The sequence below is a fragment of the Brassica oleracea genome, chromosome C5 (genome assembly GCF_000695525.1).
Source record: "Brassica oleracea var. oleracea cultivar TO1000 chromosome C5, BOL, whole genome shotgun sequence".
NCBI lineage: Eukaryota > Viridiplantae > Streptophyta > Magnoliopsida > Brassicales > Brassicaceae > Brassica > Brassica oleracea.
The window spans coordinates 532,348-550,839 of record NC_027752.1 but is presented as its reverse complement, the minus strand read 5'-3'; the positions used below and the strand labels follow the sequence as shown (position 1 = coordinate 550,839).

The 18,492-nt window shown below is 34.7% G+C and overlaps 4 protein-coding genes across 5 annotated transcripts; 3 read left to right on the top strand and 1 right to left on the bottom strand.

The window, feature by feature from the left end:
• The first annotated feature begins 2,178 nt into the window (after positions 1 to 2,178).
• LOC106343505 (translocase of chloroplast 33, chloroplastic) lies at positions 2,179 to 4,073 on the top strand. Of its 2 annotated transcripts, none has more exons than XM_013782735.1 (8): positions 2,179 to 2,404; positions 2,497 to 2,609; positions 2,691 to 2,798; positions 2,883 to 3,007; positions 3,085 to 3,349; positions 3,418 to 3,486; positions 3,575 to 3,736; positions 3,828 to 4,073. In XM_013782735.1, exons 2-8 carry the CDS (start codon positions 2,511 to 2,513, stop codon positions 3,894 to 3,896), a joined length of 897 nt encoding a protein of 298 aa, XP_013638189.1. In that variant the 5' UTR covers positions 2,179 to 2,404; positions 2,497 to 2,510; the 3' UTR covers positions 3,897 to 4,073. The 2 variants fall into 2 exon arrangements, with proteins under 2 accessions (XP_013638189.1, XP_013638188.1); XM_013782734.1 differs by having other exon boundaries at positions 2,319 to 2,404; positions 2,494 to 2,609.
• LOC106343503 lies at positions 4,069 to 5,136 on the bottom strand. The gene has a single exon (XM_013782733.1). It carries the CDS (start codon positions 5,060 to 5,062, stop codon positions 4,124 to 4,126), a length of 939 nt encoding a protein of 312 aa, XP_013638187.1. The 5' UTR covers positions 5,063 to 5,136; the 3' UTR covers positions 4,069 to 4,123.
• A 1,152-nt stretch (positions 5,137 to 6,288) lies between these two features.
• LOC106343669 (uncharacterized calcium-binding protein At1g02270) lies at positions 6,289 to 9,304 on the top strand. The gene is made up of 11 exons (XM_013782944.1): positions 6,289 to 6,584; positions 6,669 to 6,755; positions 6,833 to 6,937; positions 7,032 to 7,137; positions 7,366 to 7,586; positions 7,668 to 7,744; positions 7,840 to 7,948; positions 8,038 to 8,169; positions 8,366 to 8,476; positions 8,692 to 8,799; positions 8,914 to 9,304. Exons 1-11 carry the CDS (start codon positions 6,384 to 6,386, stop codon positions 9,148 to 9,150), a joined length of 1,494 nt encoding a protein of 497 aa, XP_013638398.1. The 5' UTR covers positions 6,289 to 6,383; the 3' UTR covers positions 9,151 to 9,304.
• A 3,140-nt stretch (positions 9,305 to 12,444) lies between these two features.
• Positions 12,445 to 14,225, top strand: LOC106344207 (NAC domain-containing protein 5-like). Its single transcript, XM_013783622.1, has 6 exons — positions 12,445 to 12,656; positions 12,757 to 13,025; positions 13,183 to 13,341; positions 13,437 to 13,724; positions 13,798 to 13,920; positions 14,018 to 14,225. Exons 1-6 carry the CDS (start codon positions 12,503 to 12,505, stop codon positions 14,207 to 14,209), a joined length of 1,185 nt encoding a protein of 394 aa, XP_013639076.1. The 5' UTR covers positions 12,445 to 12,502; the 3' UTR covers positions 14,210 to 14,225.
• Positions 14,226 to 18,492: the final 4,267 nt, after the last annotated feature.

Genomic DNA, 18,492 nt, shown 5'->3' with positions numbered 1-18,492 from the left:
CTTCACCGGAAGAAGAGAAACATCACGATTCAGTGAGTCAGGAGAGTGAGTTGCTTGGGTTCAAAGGGGCAAATGAAGACAACTTGAATCCTAGAGTAAGACACTATTTCGAGAGAGGTAATGTTTTGGATGAGTTGTTTGAGTTTGATGACACAAACATCATGAAAGATGAAGAAATGCAAACAGAGGCTGACATGAGTAGGTATGCACACCAAATACTCGATGAAAGTGAAAAATGAAGATTAAGAAGAAGGATTTTACTCAGTCTTAAGGGATGGAAATACCAAGCTGAGGAGGCTAACTAAGTGACGGCTAAATTTCAGAGGAAGAACATTGTTTAGGAGTCAAAGAAAGAGTTTAATGAAGCGTTGGAAGAGAGTAAGGTGTCAATTTGATGATGTACAGTCACCAAATGTACAACAATAAGAGTGGCTGCTGAGGTTTGTAAAGAAGAAGAAAGAGAGAGTGAGGCGTGTGCCCAATGGAAGGAACCCAAGTTCGAACAACCGCACAAGAAGATGGAAGAAACAAACAAGGCATGGTTGTTAAGTAATCAGATTTCTCTTCGTTGGAATATTAAACTGGTGTTAGATTTCTTTAAAATGAAATTCACTTCAAGGGATGGTGTAAAAGGAATCACTTTGGGAGAGTTTGCTTGAAGAACAGAAAATGGCTGAGGCTAAATGACCTTGAGAAGATGGGGTGTGAGCTGCTGTTAGCTACTTATACGAGAAGGAGAGGCAAGTGGAAATACAAACGTTGGGTTTGTAGAAGGAATCTTTCGCTAGATACAGCAGCAGGAGTGGAGTGCTTGATGGAGTTGGAGAAAACTGAGAACTAGGGACAAGCACATGACTAGAAGCAAACTACAGCAGCAGAGGCAACACAAGGAAAATCAAATGCCACAGGTGTCCATCAGTTGCATCAATACAGTGATTCAGGTAATGATACTATTTGAGTTTGCAAAAAAAAAGGGAAGGGATCAGTATATATGTTATATTAACTTTTTTTGTAACACACATCATTAGCTATCATATTAACATGTTCGTAACACACAAACAAAATGATGCTTAAATAGCCAATAAGACACAAGCAAAATCAATTTTAAGTATTGCAAGCACTACAAGACACTTTCTTGCCTTCAGAAAGAAGGGAAGATGATTTTGTGAAAATAAAAACAAATCAATTTAAAGTATTTACCTGAATTCGAAGTCTTTTTCCTTTTATGTTGATTGTTAGCCATTTTTGAATTGAAGAGACTGAGGGGCCGGGGTGGGTTATTGGAGGATAAATTTGTGTAGAGTTTGTGCATTCTAAAAGTTGATCGATTTTATAAGTTATGTCAATTATAAATAATCATAAATTTTGATCATAATTTTCTAGATGGCTACAGATTTTCATGAACTTGTGTTATATTTTTCTATCATTCTTTTTATATTTTTCTAATTAATTTTTCTTTCAATATAGCATGATTTATTTATTTTGCAAAACATTTTTGTTTGTACTCTATAACGTGTATTCAATACACATATATTTTCAACGGAAACATATAATCATTTTAATCAAATTTTAGATACACTAACCACTTTAATGGTTTGAGACGTTGGTGGCAGTGATTCTCCTTTAATTTTTTCATATGTTGCAATATCTACCCGAACATCATCATCTACTTCAAAATCAAGAAATCTACGGAGAAAACTCAAACAAAACTTCTTCAAAATCAAAGAAATAGCCTTGAATTGAATCGATTAACTTGTTCTTCCACATCATCTTCTTTCGTGTCCCCTTCTTCTTTTTGGTCTTTCTCTTTCAAGGAATTTACATGGGAATCATTATAGCCCAAACCAACATATTTACCACGCATAGAAGTTTCTATGGGATCTCTAATTCCTTGGTTATTTTTTCTCAATCTCGTAGACTCGTCAAAGTTCATAATGACGTAGAAAGTTTTTTTCTGAGTAATTATCTTTCCAAGAACTTGTATTCGAAGTCTTTTTTTCCATCTTCATCATTCGTCATTGTTGAATTTAAAGAAATTGAATTGCGTTCGAGAGTGAGAGAGACGAAATGCGAATTTTACAGATGAGAATGAGAGATTTCGAATTGAAGAAATGGAGAGAGTAATTGAAATAATAATTAAAACTATTTAAATAGAGTTACTGCCAGCTGGTAGTTGTCCATAGGCGTGGGTCAGTTCACAAATTCTCGTTTGGTTTGAAACCTAGCCCAATAACAATTTTGGTTTAATTGGGCTTCACACATTTTTATCTGTGAAGAATTGAAGAAATAGAGGGATGAAAAGTGAAATAATTCCCCTTATTAAAGAGAGATCAGATAAGGTCATGAAGAAGGACTCTGCTTTGAGCTTCTTCTTGTTTTTCTAAACTCTCACAATAAACAAACGGTACGTTCCTTCGAAAAAATTATTCTATTATCTTAGGCTTTAGAGCGTTACATTCACAATATAACTTTCGAAGTTGTTTAATTTTGAAGAAGGGTTTTGGAGAGTGATGGGGTCCCCTCTTGTTCGTGAATGGGTTGGGTTTCAGCAATTTCCAGGAGCTACCCAGGAAAAGTTAATCGAATTCTTCTCCAAATTGAAGCAAAAGGTTTCTTCTTTTCTTCCCTCTTCCCTTTGAAATTAAGTTTACACTTTCTCCGATTGTTTAGGATGTTGTGTAATTTTGTAGGACATGAACTCATTGACAGTTGTTGTAATGGGTAAAGGCGGTGTCGGAAAATCATCAACTGTCAACTCTCTTATTGGTGAACAAGTCGTCCGTGTCAGTCCTTTCCAGGTATTGTGTATTTAGTTTCTGTAAAAAGCCTTTGTCTTTGTATCATTTCTACATTTTAATATGTGTCTTTTCAATTTTTTAAAGGCGGAAGGGTTGAGGCCAGTGATGGTTTCAAGAACAATGGGAGGCTTCACTATAAACATTATCGACACCCCTGGCCTTGTGGAAGCTGGTTACGTCAATCACCAAGCCCTCGAGTTAATCAAAGGGTCAGTAGAAGTTCACTGTGTTTGTAATTTTTGGTGTGTGTTTGGTTGCTTACTATGTTGGGATTTTTTGGGGGCAGGTTTCTTGTGAACAGAACAATAGATGTGTTGCTGTATGTTGATCGTCTGGATGTGTATAGAGTTGATGAGCTAGATAAGCAAGTTGTTCAAGCTATCACCCAAACCTTTGGAAAAGAGATTTGGTGCAAAACCTTGCTTGTTTTGACTCATGCTCAGTTCTCCCCGCCCGATGATCTTTCCTATGAAACTTTTTCCTCCAAGAGATCGGATTCTCTCCTCAAAACTATCCGAGCTGGTTCCAAAATGCGAAAACAACAGTTTGAGGTATTATGGCTTTACAATAGTATTACTATGTTTGGTGATTATTCTTCATTCTTGTACTGTCTTTGTAGGATTCTGCAATTGAGGTTGTTTATGCGGAGAACAGTGGGAGATGCAGCAAGAATGACAAGGAAGAAAAGGTTTGTTTTTCAAATCTCTGACTTGCACTGATTTGGAGACTGTTGAAAAATGCACTTATGTGCTCTCTATCTTTCTCTCATGGTTTAGGCTTTACCGAATGGTGAAGCGTGGATCCCGAACTTGGTTAAGGCGATAACCGATGTAGCTACAAATCAGAAGAAAGCGATTCATCTAGACAAGAAGATGGTTGATGGATCTTACGCTGATGACAAAGGCAAAAAACTCATCCCTCTTATCATCGCCGCTCAGGTAAAAAGACAACATACTCCACTTACTGAATGTTAGTGTCTTGTTCGGCTTTGGTAAACAAAATGTTTTTTTTTTTTAACTTTGTTTGCAGTGGTTGGTCGTTAAGATGATCCAAGGAGCCATCAGAAATGACATCAAGACAAGTGGTAAGCCACTCTAAGAGAGCTCTGAAAGACGACAAGTTTTGTTGTGATCCAACCTTCAAGGAGATGAGTTTTTTTCCTTCTTTTTATCGATTTTATTTGCAGCATTTTCTTGTTTGTAATTTCTGGAGATTTTTTCGAAGACAATAATAATTTTCTTCTTTAAACAAACCATATCATTTACATTTTACACATTTACTTCATCTCATCTCTGAGTTTTGACTTCTATTTTGTTTTGAAAATGTCAAGTGTTTGTTGTCTTTTTACTCTGCCTCCGACTAACCAAACAACACACTTGTGAGATTACATGAACACACATCAACACGAGAACAGAACCAAACACATAAACCCTAAACATGACCGGCTCTTCAACAGGAGACATAACCGCCAAGTACACGCAATCTCTTACAAGAACAACCCACGCCAACCCTTCCACCACATTCTTAACCACAAAAACCTTCTTCCTCTTCGCTTCTTCTCTACACAATTTGCATATAATCCTCAAACACAAAACACCAACCAACAAGAACGATGTACTAGACCATCCCCGGTAAGCAACAATCTTCCCACCCACCGTCAACGCCTCTTTCCTGCAGATGCAAGACTTGCAGACTCCGGAGAACGTCGAGGTGACGAGAGCATCGTACCCTGTGTAGTAAGGGAGAATCACAGCGTCTAAGTAAAGACTCGCGTGGAGAATACCGGAGATAGTCGAGGCTTCGAAAAAGACAAAGCTCGCTTCCTTTTCGATGCTGTTTTCGAATATAAGCACAGAGAGCTGGACTAGCTGCAGGATGGCGGGTCCGAAGATGGAAATGGGGAAAAGGGTGTTGATTCTTTGGCCTTTTGCGAGGATCAGGAGGATCAGAGGAAGAGAGAGTGGACCTGAAGGGAGTAAGTACCTTTTCGCTTTATCATCATCATCAACACCATCATCTTCTCTGACTCTTCTTGTTCTTGATAGTACTTTCTTTAAGACGGCGAGTAGCGTGGTCAAGTAAGAAAACGTGACGAAGAAGAAAACAAGAACGTCGATGAATTCAGGGTAGTCGCCGGCGTAGTTGCTGTCGCAGAAGTAGTGGAAAGGGCAGTTGATAGGATCAAGCGTGTCTTCGAACTGCCACTTTGTGCATTTGAAAAATGTTTGCTTTCGATCCAAATCCATCTCCCATTCTGTGTTCATAGCTAGCTTTTGGTTTTTGTCTATATGATTTTTTGGTTTCCTTGTAAGCTACATAAGGTGTTTGTGTGTACATTATATGAATATGTCAATTGGTTGATTCCCTTTCATTGTCTGGGGGTTTAGATGCTTGAGCTGCAGGCTAGAGTGGATAATGAAACTCTATCTGAAATCTGAAATTCAATCTTTACTTTTGTTTATTAGTTTAAATCACACGTTTAGAGGATCCTAAAGGGTTTTTTGGGGTTTTTGAAGTTTGTAGTTTACTTGAGTGATGATGTTTTTTTGCCTAAGTTTAAATATTTTATCTGCAATTTTTGTATAGAGAGTGTGAGAGAGAAGGCTTTATCTCTAAGGGAAGTAAAAGTTTGGTGGGTGATTGGTACTGAATATTCTTTTTCTATTGGTGATTTCATAATTACGTATTTAACTGAATTCGTTTATTTAATCCTTTAGAACACTGGTTTAAACAAAACTGGAAGTGATGGGCAATATAACTGATAAATGGGCTTTATCTATACGACTGGTCATGGGCTTTTCTGTTATTTTCTTTATCAAAAAACATGACAAACGACAATGATTGTGGTTTGTGAGATTAGAAAACTATTATCAAGAAAACAAACCAATAATCCTGTAAATGATTATTTTCTGCGTTGACAAAAATAATAATAATTAATTTTGTAGAACGTGATTAAGCGCAACTTGGCCAATGGTTAGCTTTAGTGTGATGAACAAAAGCGTTTTAAATTTGTTTAAAAATTGATTGGCAACGAACCGCGTGGTGGTCACCGACAGTCCGACACTTAAACAAGAGACGCGGGTTCACTTGTCCAAAATATCTCTCTCTTCTGCAAATGTATTCATTACTTAGTACTTACTGATGTAATAATAAAACTTTCGCTAGTTGACGCCAATAGACTACTTACAAGTTACAACGTTGTTTTCGTAATTATGATTTGAATCTATAAGTAATTTAATTGATGAGTCGTGAATCAAATTAAATCGAAAAACTTTGGACTAAAAATTGCTAGTAATTGAGAATGAAATTACATGGACCTTACAAATTGGTTTGTTTAAAAAAAAAAAAAAATCGAAATGCGTGTTTTATTTTATGTGGTTGTATACACGAATAAGTATTTTTTTTTTTTTTGTAATATATATAGGAGGAAACCCACCGGTTCACGTAAAGTCTCGTATATATATATATGTTAAATTAATTAAATAAATAAATAAAAAAAAAAAAACAAGAAGGTGCCAAAAACAAAAAGAGACGATATAAATCTGGGAAAAAAAGCCCCTTGGGAAATCGAAAGAGGCCACCCAAATGCAAAGCTATCACAATCGAAGCAGGAGGAGGCTCAGCAGCACCACCATTGTTCAACGGTCCAGATTCATCCTCCCTTGTTTCTCATCGTCGCCACTCTCCCTCTTCGTCGTCCTCGCCGCTGCTGTTCCTTTTCCGATCTACTTCTCCGGCCTCCTCTCTTCTTTCTCCGGCAGAAACAACAAGGCGGCTTCAACTATGGTGCGTCGTCTTAAGTTTTCTTTCTAGAGTGATTTGATTGTTTTTATCTAATTGTTTCTGAGATCCGATGAATGATTTGTGCAGAGAGTGAACTCGAACATAGATTCGACGAATATAACGTGTACCACTTTCAACGTATTGGCTCCCATTTACAAACGCCTTGATCAACAGGTAACTGAGTTTTGAATTTTATCTGATTGTAATTGAATTTGAATTTATTATTTATCTAATTGGTTTTGTGTGTACAGAATCAGAGCATTCGTGAGAGTCAGTTTCGCGCGCTTTGGTTCACTCGGAACCAAAAGATTTTGGATTTATTACTCAATCAACGCTCTTCAGTCATTTCTCTCCAGGTAATAAGCGTTTATATATAAATATACATTTGTTTTTTTTTTTTTTTTTTTTTGTTGTAGAAAGTCAGAGTTGACTCTTTTTGTATGTTGATAGGAAGTTTGGGTGGGGAATGAGGAGCTTGTGAACATGTACCACGACCGCCTTGCCTCTGCTGGCTACACTACTTTCCAGCTTGCTAGAACCAACGCTCGTGGCGATGGTATGTAAATTTTTTTCGATTTTTGTGATTGAAACTCTAGTTATTATGAGTCAAAAAGGATATGTGGTTGTTGCTGAATTGTTCTAACGTTTTAACTTCACTGTCTAAAGTCATTAGAAAACCTTAAGAGGCTTTGAGATGCTTTCACTGTACAGTGTCTGGTGTTCCAAATTCAGAGTTTCTCCTTCTGATTTGTGGACTTGAATTTTTTTTTTTTTTTTTTGGCAGGTCTTTTAACAGCCATCCATAAGGACTACTTTAAGCTTGTAAATTACCGGGAGCTGCTTTTTAATGATTTTGGAGACCGTGTTGCTCAGCTCTTACATGTCAAGTCTATTGTTCCTTTCCCGCTTAATGAGAACCAAGATGTTCAGCAAGAGGTTCTTATTGTCAACACTCATCTCTTGTTCCCACATGATTCTAGTTTGTCTCTTGCAAGATTGCATCAGGTTCGTCACCCCTTTTTTGTAGTTTTGCTTCTTCCTTTGTTCATGATTTTCTGATTTGATCGTCACTGCTTCTCTTGACAGGTTTACAAAATTCTCGAATATCTTGAAGCTTACCAAAAGGAAAATAAACTTACCCACATGCCCATTATCCTCTGCGGGTGAGCTTCTTGTCTTAAAGAGTAATTGAAAATTTGAAAGTGTGTCCCTCACCAGTAATATCTGATCACAGACTTTGAATGATTATTTATTTCAGTGACTGGAATGGAAGCAAGCGTGGGCATGTGTACAAGTTCTTGAGATCTCAAGGGTTCATATCATCATATGATGTTGCTCATCAGTATACGGACAGTGATGCTCATAGGGTTAGAAATATCTTTCAAACTTTTCTCCATCCTCACTGTTGTTGAATCCTGAGACATTCTTAACCGTCTCCTTTTTTTCTTTCTTACAGTGGGTAAGCCATAGAAACCACAGGGGAAACATATGCGGAGTTGATTTCATATGGCTCTGTAACCCTACTAGCAGCAATTCAAGAAAACCATTGAGAACGAGTTGGGTAGAAGCTGTTTTCAGCATTATCAAGGTGAAGATTAAATCCCCCTTCACTTTGCAAATTTTCAGAAAAAAAGAATGTTAATCACTTTAAATCTTTAAAAAATACTTTATGATTCGAACAACAATCTTTTTTATGTCATAGTTGATTCTTTCTAGATTTAGTTTTTTCTTCCAACAGATATTTCACATTTCCTTTTGCTATAACTTTGATTTCTCTTATCTAGTATCAAGTCCAGAAAGCTTCCATAGCTGAAGACAAGGCCTTTGCTTTTCTTGGGGAGAATAATCACAGTGATTCATTAACTTACTCTGGCTTTTGCCAAGCACTTCAAAAGGTAACTTTAGTTTCTTTACGAGATAAAACTCAACTATCCAAAAATGCTGCCAAAAAGTCTAAAAAGATGCTTATTGTTCAACTTTTCTGGAGAGTCTTTTTGATCAAATGGAGATTTAAGTGAACATATGTTAAAGTGTCAAATAAGGTTCCTTTTAGATTTTCTACAATATGAACAGCTGCAATAAAACTCTGAGAGTGGACTTACTGTTGCAGGTAAATCTAACAGGTATGCCTCATGGACTTAGTTTCCAAGAAACAAAAGAGCTGTGGGATCGAGCGGATGTTGATGGAAATGGTGTCTTCGACTATGAAGAACTTAAGGTATAATTAAATATTAAACCAATTGGCACATAACGAAAATCTCAAACCGATTAAATGTTTCTTTGCTTCAAACGTCAATGAAGAGTCTAAATGTATGTGGTTATGTATTGTCAGAAAATGTGGAACATGACAGTGATGGTTCAATCTGAAAACTGCAAAGGGAGCATGATGGAGAGTAAGAAAGAAGAAGGAGAAGATAAGGAAGAAGAAGAAGCGATTGGCCTGAAAGTGAAGAAAGCTGTTTTGTTCCCGGAAGAAGCAGAGAAAGGAATGTGGCCGGAGAATTACAATCTCTCCGATCATGCTTGTCTCACCGTACAGTTCTCACCGGTCAAAGTGTTCTGTAGTTAAGTTTTGTTTGGCTCTTGTACATGTAAAGAGGCAATCTGATTTGAGAAACCTCTTTAAAGTTTGTATAGTTTTTGTGAGAAGATTTTGAACTTTTTGTAATAGCATCACACTCTGTTTTCAGACAAATTAAAGAGCTCGCGTTTTGAGTGAATCATCACTTCTGTGAACTAAAATAGAAGTTTATAATGCTGTATATGAAACACAAAATCAATATTGGAAGATCTAGAAAATGGACCCAAATCTAATGGTCAATATTAGAATATACATCAATACATTAAAATAGAAAAATTATCATTATCTATATATATGATTCCATATTAGTTTAGAAAATTAGGTTAAGAATCAGTCACTATATAAAATAAACATATTGTAATTTTTTTATGAGGGTCAATAATATTTCTTCCATAAACACTTTTGTGTTCTTTACTCTCATCAATTTGTCAGTTACCATTCATAATACTTATAGTACTATCACTCGCAACATGTTTGCCTTCTTTGATATGCTTCAAGGTCAGTAATGCTCCGGGAACCAATATTGATACTTATGATGACGCACAAGGAAGTGAGATCGGAGCAAAAGAGCTGGTTTCATTCACAGGATGATACAAAGTTTCGTCAAGAATATCAAGCTATGTTCTTCTATGTCAAGAACATGATACCAGTAAAATGAGATCGATTAAGAGTTCCTTTTGTAATTCCCAAGTATGAGTTATGTCTATCTTGTAACTTTTTCGTATTGTATGCATCATGCATGTCCTAAATTTATTTTTGAAGCCAAATGTGTTATCGGAAAGTGATTTCTTGGGATGGAACTTTTTGCGGTTCGTGGTGGATGCATGAACAAGTTTTGTGTTTTGGCGTGGTACTTTGCCTTGGTTCTGTAGGAGATTATGGTTTTATCAATAGATTGAACAAAGATTCTAATCTTTTTAAGTTTAATCTCTAATCCCGTTTTAATTCGGGTTTGTTTTGAAATCGCTTTATTTTGCTAAAAGTTTTTATTTATTTTAGTCTTTTTCGGTTTGAGATAACGACTTTAAAATCATATAATATACATATAAGTACATATAAACTGATTTAATACTCAACTAAAATACATGTCAAGCTTTTTATTTTATGTATTAACAAAAGTTACATCCAATTTTTTCTAAATGACTAAATTAATGTTTATTTATTTTTGCAATGTTATCTTCAAATCTATTAATTACTCAATCTATTAAAAATAAAAAAATCAGTTAAGTAAAAGTTATATTCTTAAATACAATAGTTTTTATTTATTTTAGTCTTTTTCGGTTTGAGATAACGACTTTAAAATCATATAATATACATATAAGTACATATAAACTGATTTAATACTCAACTAAAATACATGTCAAGCTTTTTATTTTATGTATTAACAAAAGTTACATCCAATTTTTTCTAAATGACTAAATTAATGTTTATTTATTTTTGCAATGTTATCTTCAAATCTATTAATTACTCAATCTATTAAAAATAAAAAAATCAGTTAAGTAAAAGTTATATTCTTAAATACAATAAACTTAAAACAATGAAAAAAATAATTTTTCGAATCCGATCCGAAATAACCGAATCCGATCCGAAATAACCGAATCCAAACTAAAAATATCCGAACGGGTTCTATATACATATATCGAAATACTCGAAAATTTGAAATACCGGACCCGAACTCGAACGGGTACCCGAACGCCCACCCCCACCGTAAAGAATAGAAAACCGAGTTGCCAATATCTAGCCGATCACATATTGCCATAAAGAGTAGAAAACCGGGTTGCCAAGATATAGCCGATCACATATTTAATTTTGGTCGTTGTTGGTGTTCTGACACATTCTGGCCCAGGCTTCTGGTCCTCATTGTTATTTTGATAGTTTAATTTAGGCTTTGACTGTGTAGTCATTTTAGAGTAAACATTTACTCTAACTTTTGTTTTATTCTATGTTCCACCAAAATTTAACCAATAAAATGAAATATTTTTTCACCATATTACTTTAATTACTACTCAAACAAAGAAAATCACACACTCAGTTAGTCAGTTATACTCCATAATTTATGAGAGTAAAAGTATTTACTCCATTTCCTTTCTCTCTCTCTTTTTCACTATGTTATCCTATTTATTTTCAGTTTTTTTCCACCAATTTTTTTACTCTATTTTATTCTATTTTTACTAATCACACTCTTAATAAAACAGAAAATAAATATAATGGTTTCCTTAATGTTGTATATTATGCTAGATTTCAGTTGTGTTTCATCCCTACACGTGTCCGAACCTTACAAATAGAAAAATATTATCTGTTTTTTTCTGTCAACAAACAATATCTGTTTAATATCCTTGGGTTGTTGTTTTTTTGTCAACAAGCTTCCTTGAGTTGTTGGATTGATACACTAATACGTCAGTTGATTCTTTTAAAGGAAATTTGATTTGTGATTAAAAAAAGAAGGAAATTTGATTGTATATAAAAAAACTATAATTAATCAAATACACATGACAACTTAATGGTTAGAGTATAACTACTTAATTTGATTAAAATATTTTAATTTTTTCTAAACAAACACATATTTTCACAAATTTCATACTATATTCCATAAATTAGTTTTTCTAATCTACATTATACTACATATTCATATAGTATAATTTAGTTTCAATTTTAAATTAAACATAATTTTGTTGAATTCTTTTTATTTTCTAAACATAGAATAGAAATATACATATACATATACAATCTCTATAGTTAGTTTTTAAATTTTCTCCCACAATGTATATTAATTTACCTTTTTCTAATAGTATCACTTTTAAGTTAAGAAAAATTTGTATCTATCTTTTGGGATTTTTATTGATGGAAATGGTCTAAAAAAAATATGATTATTAAGTTTTTTTCGAACACATATAATTATACGGATGAAGAGAAGAGGGGTGAACACAGTGGGGCCAACTTCCCAGAATCTTTTTCTTTTATTTTAATTTTCATTAGAATAAACGTTAGACAAGCAGACACTTACAACTAGTGCTGGAAATTTAAATCACTATCCGTAGGCCCCGTCTCGTTTGACTTGCCGCAGGGCGGATGCGGGTCGAGTTACAAAAAATCAGAATCATTCCACATAGTGACGTAACGATTTTTTGATTAAAGGACCAAAACAGCCCTAAAACCTTTAGCGTATCGCCTACGTTTACCTTAACACGATTAAAGTTTATGCTTTTCGATAATTTCAGCACAATGGCAGTATAAATAGGGACGTCACTCAGTTCATTAAAAACACAACGGTTAAAGCTGCTCTCTTCTGATATTTGCCTTTCTTTTAGCTAAAACCCCTTCCCTTCGTCTCCTTCTCAGAATGGAATATCCGGTGGGGGTCAGATTCTGTCCTACCGTTGATGAGATCTTCGGCCATTACCTTAGGCTAAAAAATCTCGGTGGTGACACTAGCCGTGTGGATGAAGTCATTAGCACAGTCGATATCTATAGCTTTGAACCCTTTGAACTACCTCGTAAGTCTCATGAGTTTGATTTCCAATCAACTAACTAGTCTCATCTTATCCGATCCATTTTTTTGTTGTGTGGGTGTGTGTGTGTGTGTTTTTTTTTCAGGCCACTCGAGGATGGAATCGTCAGACCAGGTTTATTATTTTTTCGTTCGTAGACAGAACAAATATAAGAGAGGCGAGAAACAGAGAAGACAAACCACGTTTGGGTATTGGAAGATAACCGGCCATCCAACGGAGATCATGCGAAAGGGAGGAGATAGCGAGAAGATTGGTGAGAAAAGGGTTTTAATGTTTTACGAGAGCGAACCCAAATCCAAATCCGATTGGGTTATGCACGAATACATCGCTACGTTAATGCCTCCTACTCATCAGGTATATATATAGTATATTCTTAGTTGGTTGACTTCTATTTTGGGGAGGTGGTCACCGGGTGACCTAAAGTTGATTGGTTTTTGCTTTTAATGATTTTTTAATGCTTTAGTTAATTGATTTCTGTTTTTTATTGGGGGTCATGTTTGATCTTGTACAGATGACGACATATACAGTGTGTAAATTAATGTTTAAGGGTGACCCCAAAGATTTGCCTACTTCTTCTTCTGCTGCTGCTTCCGTTGGTAGCGGTGAAATTGAGCAGAATCACTCTCTCATCACTCATATGAACAATCCTGGCAGAGGGCTGAGTTCAGAGGTATAGGTAGGTCAATCTCAACAAAAAAGGTTCACTGTCTATATAGTATATGAACAACGACCTCGTTCACCTTCTTCTCTTTTTTTTTTTTTCAGGGGTCGACGTTTGAATTACAGAATCAACGTCAGTTTACTGGCTTTCTTCATTTGGAGGAAGAAACTCAGATCGACGATGCCATTCGCAGGGTTATCAACAACCTTTCACCTCATGATTTTAACTGTTTACTCAATAATGATAATGCTGATGAGGAGGAGGAGCAAGAGACGATTATGCTTACGCAAGAGGATCGCAACGACCACAAACCTAAAAAGTCTCTGACTGGTATCTTCACTGGTCATAGCGATGATGATAGTGATTCTGATTTGATCTCTGCAACAACAACAGTAAGCATTACTATGGCAATCCTCTGTTTTCAGGTTCCAACTCACAACGCTAGCGTTTTGTACACTGTGGCAGGTTTCCATCCAAACCTCGAGCACTTGTGATAGTTTTGGTAGCTCATATCCTCGCATAGACCAAACCACAGACATGCAAGAATCTCCTTGCTCAACAATCGAGTCAGCGTCCGTAACTCAAGAGGTGACCTCTTATTATACAAACAAAAATCCTTACACTAATCACGCTACTACTTTTCCATTACTCACAACATTCTGACTTCTTTGATATGTGATTCAAGGTGAGAAAAGCTCTGGGAACCAATGATATTGACACATCCGAGAAGAAGATGAATCCTTATGATGATGATGCACAAGGAAGTGAGTTCTGTCAAGAGATTGTGATCAAGAACAAAAGAGCTGGTTTCATTTACAGGATGGTACAAAGATTCACCAAGAAAATCAAGCTATGTTCTTGTGTCTCAATAGCATGACTCTCCAATCGATGAGATAAATTAAGACTACCTTTTGTAATTTCCAAGTATGAGTTATGTCTATCTTGTTTTGTATTTCGTATTATATGTATGATCTTTTGGAATAAATATATATATATATAATCATAATTTTTTTTTTGAGAACCAATCATAATAATTATGATCTTTTGAAAAAGAGATTTTCAGTATCAGCCATCCATCAATGGTTTTTTTTTTGTATTTTATGTTTTGTTGCTCAATTATTTTAATCATGTTAAATACATAAACTACTCATCTTAAAAAGACAAACTAAATAATTTGATTTTAAAAATTCAGACTATAGAGAGCAATTTAAATTTTAATTACAATACATACAACTACATTTCAGTTTTAAATATATATGAAATTCCTATATATTAACATTTTAGACAATATGTATGTTCTTTCAAAACGTAGTTGTTGAGTAGATGATTTTGTTCTCATGCAAGGTATGAATAGTAAAATGTGGTACATAATGGTGGAAATTAGAGAAAACAAAATCCAGTGAACTTTAGTATTTGACAGTAGTATATCCACAAAGGGGTTTTGTTTCCGCGCGCGATAAGCAGAGAAAGGAATGTGGCCGGAGAATTACCAATCTCTCCGATCACGCTTGTCTCACCGTACAATTCTCACCGGTAAAAGTGCTCTGTAGTTAAATTTTGTTTGGCTCTTGTCCATGTAAAAGAAGCAATGTGATTTGAGATGTGCAACAAGAAGAAGTTTTACAAACCCTCTTAAAAGTTTGTATAGTTTTAAAAACCTTGAACGACACTTATTTAACATTTACACCAAAAGAGTTGTATAGTTTTTGAGATAAAGATTTTGAACTTTTGTAATAGCATCACTCTGTTTTCAGACAAATTAAAGAGTTTGCGTTTTGATTTGACTACTCAAAATAGAAATTTATAATGCTAGCTGTTTATGAAACACAGAAATCAACTATCACTTCTGTAGAACTAATAATCCACTGCAGAAAGGAGAAGGAGAAGAAGGCGTGGCCTGAAGCTTGGCGTTGCTTGGTTCAGCAGCAAACCTGAAAGTGTGTGAGCAAGCTCGTAAACTAGTGAACCATGGCTACACGCTCACTTTCACTAAACACTTCAAATTTGGTTTACCCTCCACACTCACCGTTACTGCCATTGGTCTCCTCCTCATCAAGTAATTTGTTACTCTTTTTTTTGTCACATGTTGGATTAATATTCAAATAAAATGTGAGTTACACAGAGCCGGTAAAGGTACAAAACCTTTCCAAAGCCAAAAGCCGACAAAGTAAACATAAACTCGCCAAATCGAAAACAATAAAAACCACATAACTAGGCATAAGAAGGCGAGAACGTAATCACTAAAATCTTCTTGGAACACACCAACTATCAAATACTGATACGAGGCCGAACGATGACAGAAGTTGAGATAAACGAGACAACAATGTCAATCCAATTTATCTGAGATGAGATAAGAGCTTCAAGACACGTTCCAAACCAGGAACCACGAGCCATTGCCACTCAAGAACAAGCTTCAACTAAAAAAACCATGAGAAGACGAATCTAACACCTCGAGAAGCCGACGAAGTAGACCGTTACTCTTTACATGCTTTCTTTTTAAAAGATTTTATTCATTTTGCAACAAGCGATGCTAAGATGTAACTTACTCTTTACATGCTTTCTTTTTAAAAGATTTTATTCATTTTGCAACAAGCGATGCTAAGATGTAACTTACTCTTTACATGCTTTCTTTTTAAAAGATTTTATTCATTTTGCAACAAGCGATGCTAAGATGTAACTTACTCTTTACATGCTTTCTTTTTAAAAGATTTTATTCATTTTGCAACAAGCGATGCTCATGTTTCTTTTTTTTCAGACACCTTTGTAATCAACTTTCATAGTGCCGACGTCTGTCTAATTTGAAGAGAACAAACAAATAGCTAACCCAATTATGAGTCATGGAGTTGTATACTATTTTCCATTTTGAAATTGCACTTTTAGTAATTTTCATTAGTTCTTATCAAATTGTCGTGTTTTTACGTCTCTGAAAAGTTGTTTCATTATATAATATTAACATAATCAATACGAGTAAATCAGGGTTCGAGCATTTAGCTATGATTATTGAATCATAATATTGTTAAGCCGACGTGTTTTTGGTATTATGACCATTTGATTATTCTTCTAACATGCACTTTTTTTTTGTCACTTCAATTTTAGAAATGTTAGCGCAACCTCATCGTTTGAGATATGAAAAGAGTTTTTCAAAGTATTCATATTATTATTTTATTAAATTTATTTTCTAGGATAATTTTTTTTTGATTTTTTTTTCTTTTAGCCGTTTATAAACAGCCAACTTGTCCAACATAGTATTTAAAGGAGTTCTCGAAACATGATGTCTTCTCTTTCTTTCTTTTTTTATTCCTAAAATAATTCTCTCGAAACAGCTTCCTTATTCCTTTGTAATATTTCTGGTTCCGTTTGTTTATTATAATTGGTTCAAATGCTAAATTGTAGTATTAAAATCACTACGCCTATCATCCATTTTACACACAAAAAGTGACGGTATGACACACATGGATGGATGGATGGATTTGAGCAAAAAACCAATAAAACATTGGTTTTGATCTCCAAAACTTTTGTAGGATTTTTATTTAAGAACGGATCTCCAAAATTATTAAAAATAATTATAGATTTTTTAAAGAAATATATATAATCCCCGAATTCTCTTATCCTTTTTGCAACAAGCAATGCTTATGTTTCTTTTTACACACCTTTGTAATTCAATTTTCATAGTACCGACATTTGTGTAATTTGAAGAGAACAAACAAATACTTAACCCAATTATACTATTTTTCCATTTTGAAATTGCACTTCTAGTAATTTTCATTAATACATATCAAATTCTCTCGTTTTTACGTTTCTGAAAAGTTGTTTAATTATATAATATTAACATAAATAATATGAGTAAACCAGAGTTCGAGCATTTGATTATCCTACATACACTTCAATTTTAGAGATACTAGGCAAACGAAAAGATTTAATTAATATTAGGAAGTAACACACTGTTTTCGTTTAGTTTAATAATATTCACGTTGAATGCGTCCGCGCCAATCCCCTTATCCCTTTATATTATTCTGGTTCCTTTTGTTTATTATAGTATTTAGTATTGGTTCAAATGCTAAGTTGTTGTATTAGAATCATTACGCCTATTCTGAGTATTATCCATCATCCACACAAAAAAAAAGTGACGGTAAGTTTCAAAAAAAAAAGTGACGGTATGATACATTCTCCAGGATCTTTATTTAATCTACGGGTACAGGGCCTTCGAGGAAGCTTCATCGTATCTACACATGTTTTCTTTTATCTTGACATGGAACAGACGAGGTTACCGTCACTGTATTTTCATCTGTAGGTGCGACCGTGCGAGAATAGCTTTGCTAGAAACAGACAAGGTTACCGTCAATTATTATATCAAAAGTGTGGGTTTCAATCTTTGGTAGAAATTGTGGATTCCACCAATTTCCTTTTGCCCATTTTATTGATAAAAGGAAAAAGTCATAAACATGACACGTGTCATGTCACGTTAAATTTCACCAAGGGATAAACGTCACAATACGTCACGATTTAAGCAGCTCTTTCATGCTTCGTAGACAAAATAATAATATTTGAAATATTAGAGTTGTCGTAGTTTTTTATATAAAAACCCCCTTTCGTCTTTGCTCATAACACAAGGTGGTTACGAACAGCGAACGGTGACAGATAAAGAAGCTCCTCTGCTCTGCTGCATATTTTTTTCTTAGTTCATTTTTCTTTGGTTTAATTTCGATCTGAAACTTTTACCCTTGTTGTGGGGAAAATGGTGGATCCGCATCCCGTGGGTTTTGATCTGAAACTTTTACTCTATATATTTAGAAATCACTATTTTAAAAAATATATTCCAGCATATCACAACTCTATGATAAAGATTTTTTTATTTTAGAGGTGAAACAAAATACATCAGAGATGGGTCTAACGCATTGTCTTCTTTGTAGTTTAATATCCACGTCGTATGTGTAATGCCAGTTTCCTTATGCCTTTATATTATATTTGGTTCCTTTTGTTTATTATAATTGGTTCAAATGTTGAGTTGTAGTATTAAAATCACTACGCCTATTCATCATCATCACACACAGAAAGTTGTTACCCTTTGCCTATTCGTCTTATTTTATTAATAAAAAGAACAAGTCATTAATGTGATATGTGTGAAATTCACGTTTTTTTATATAAACACCCCCCCCCCCC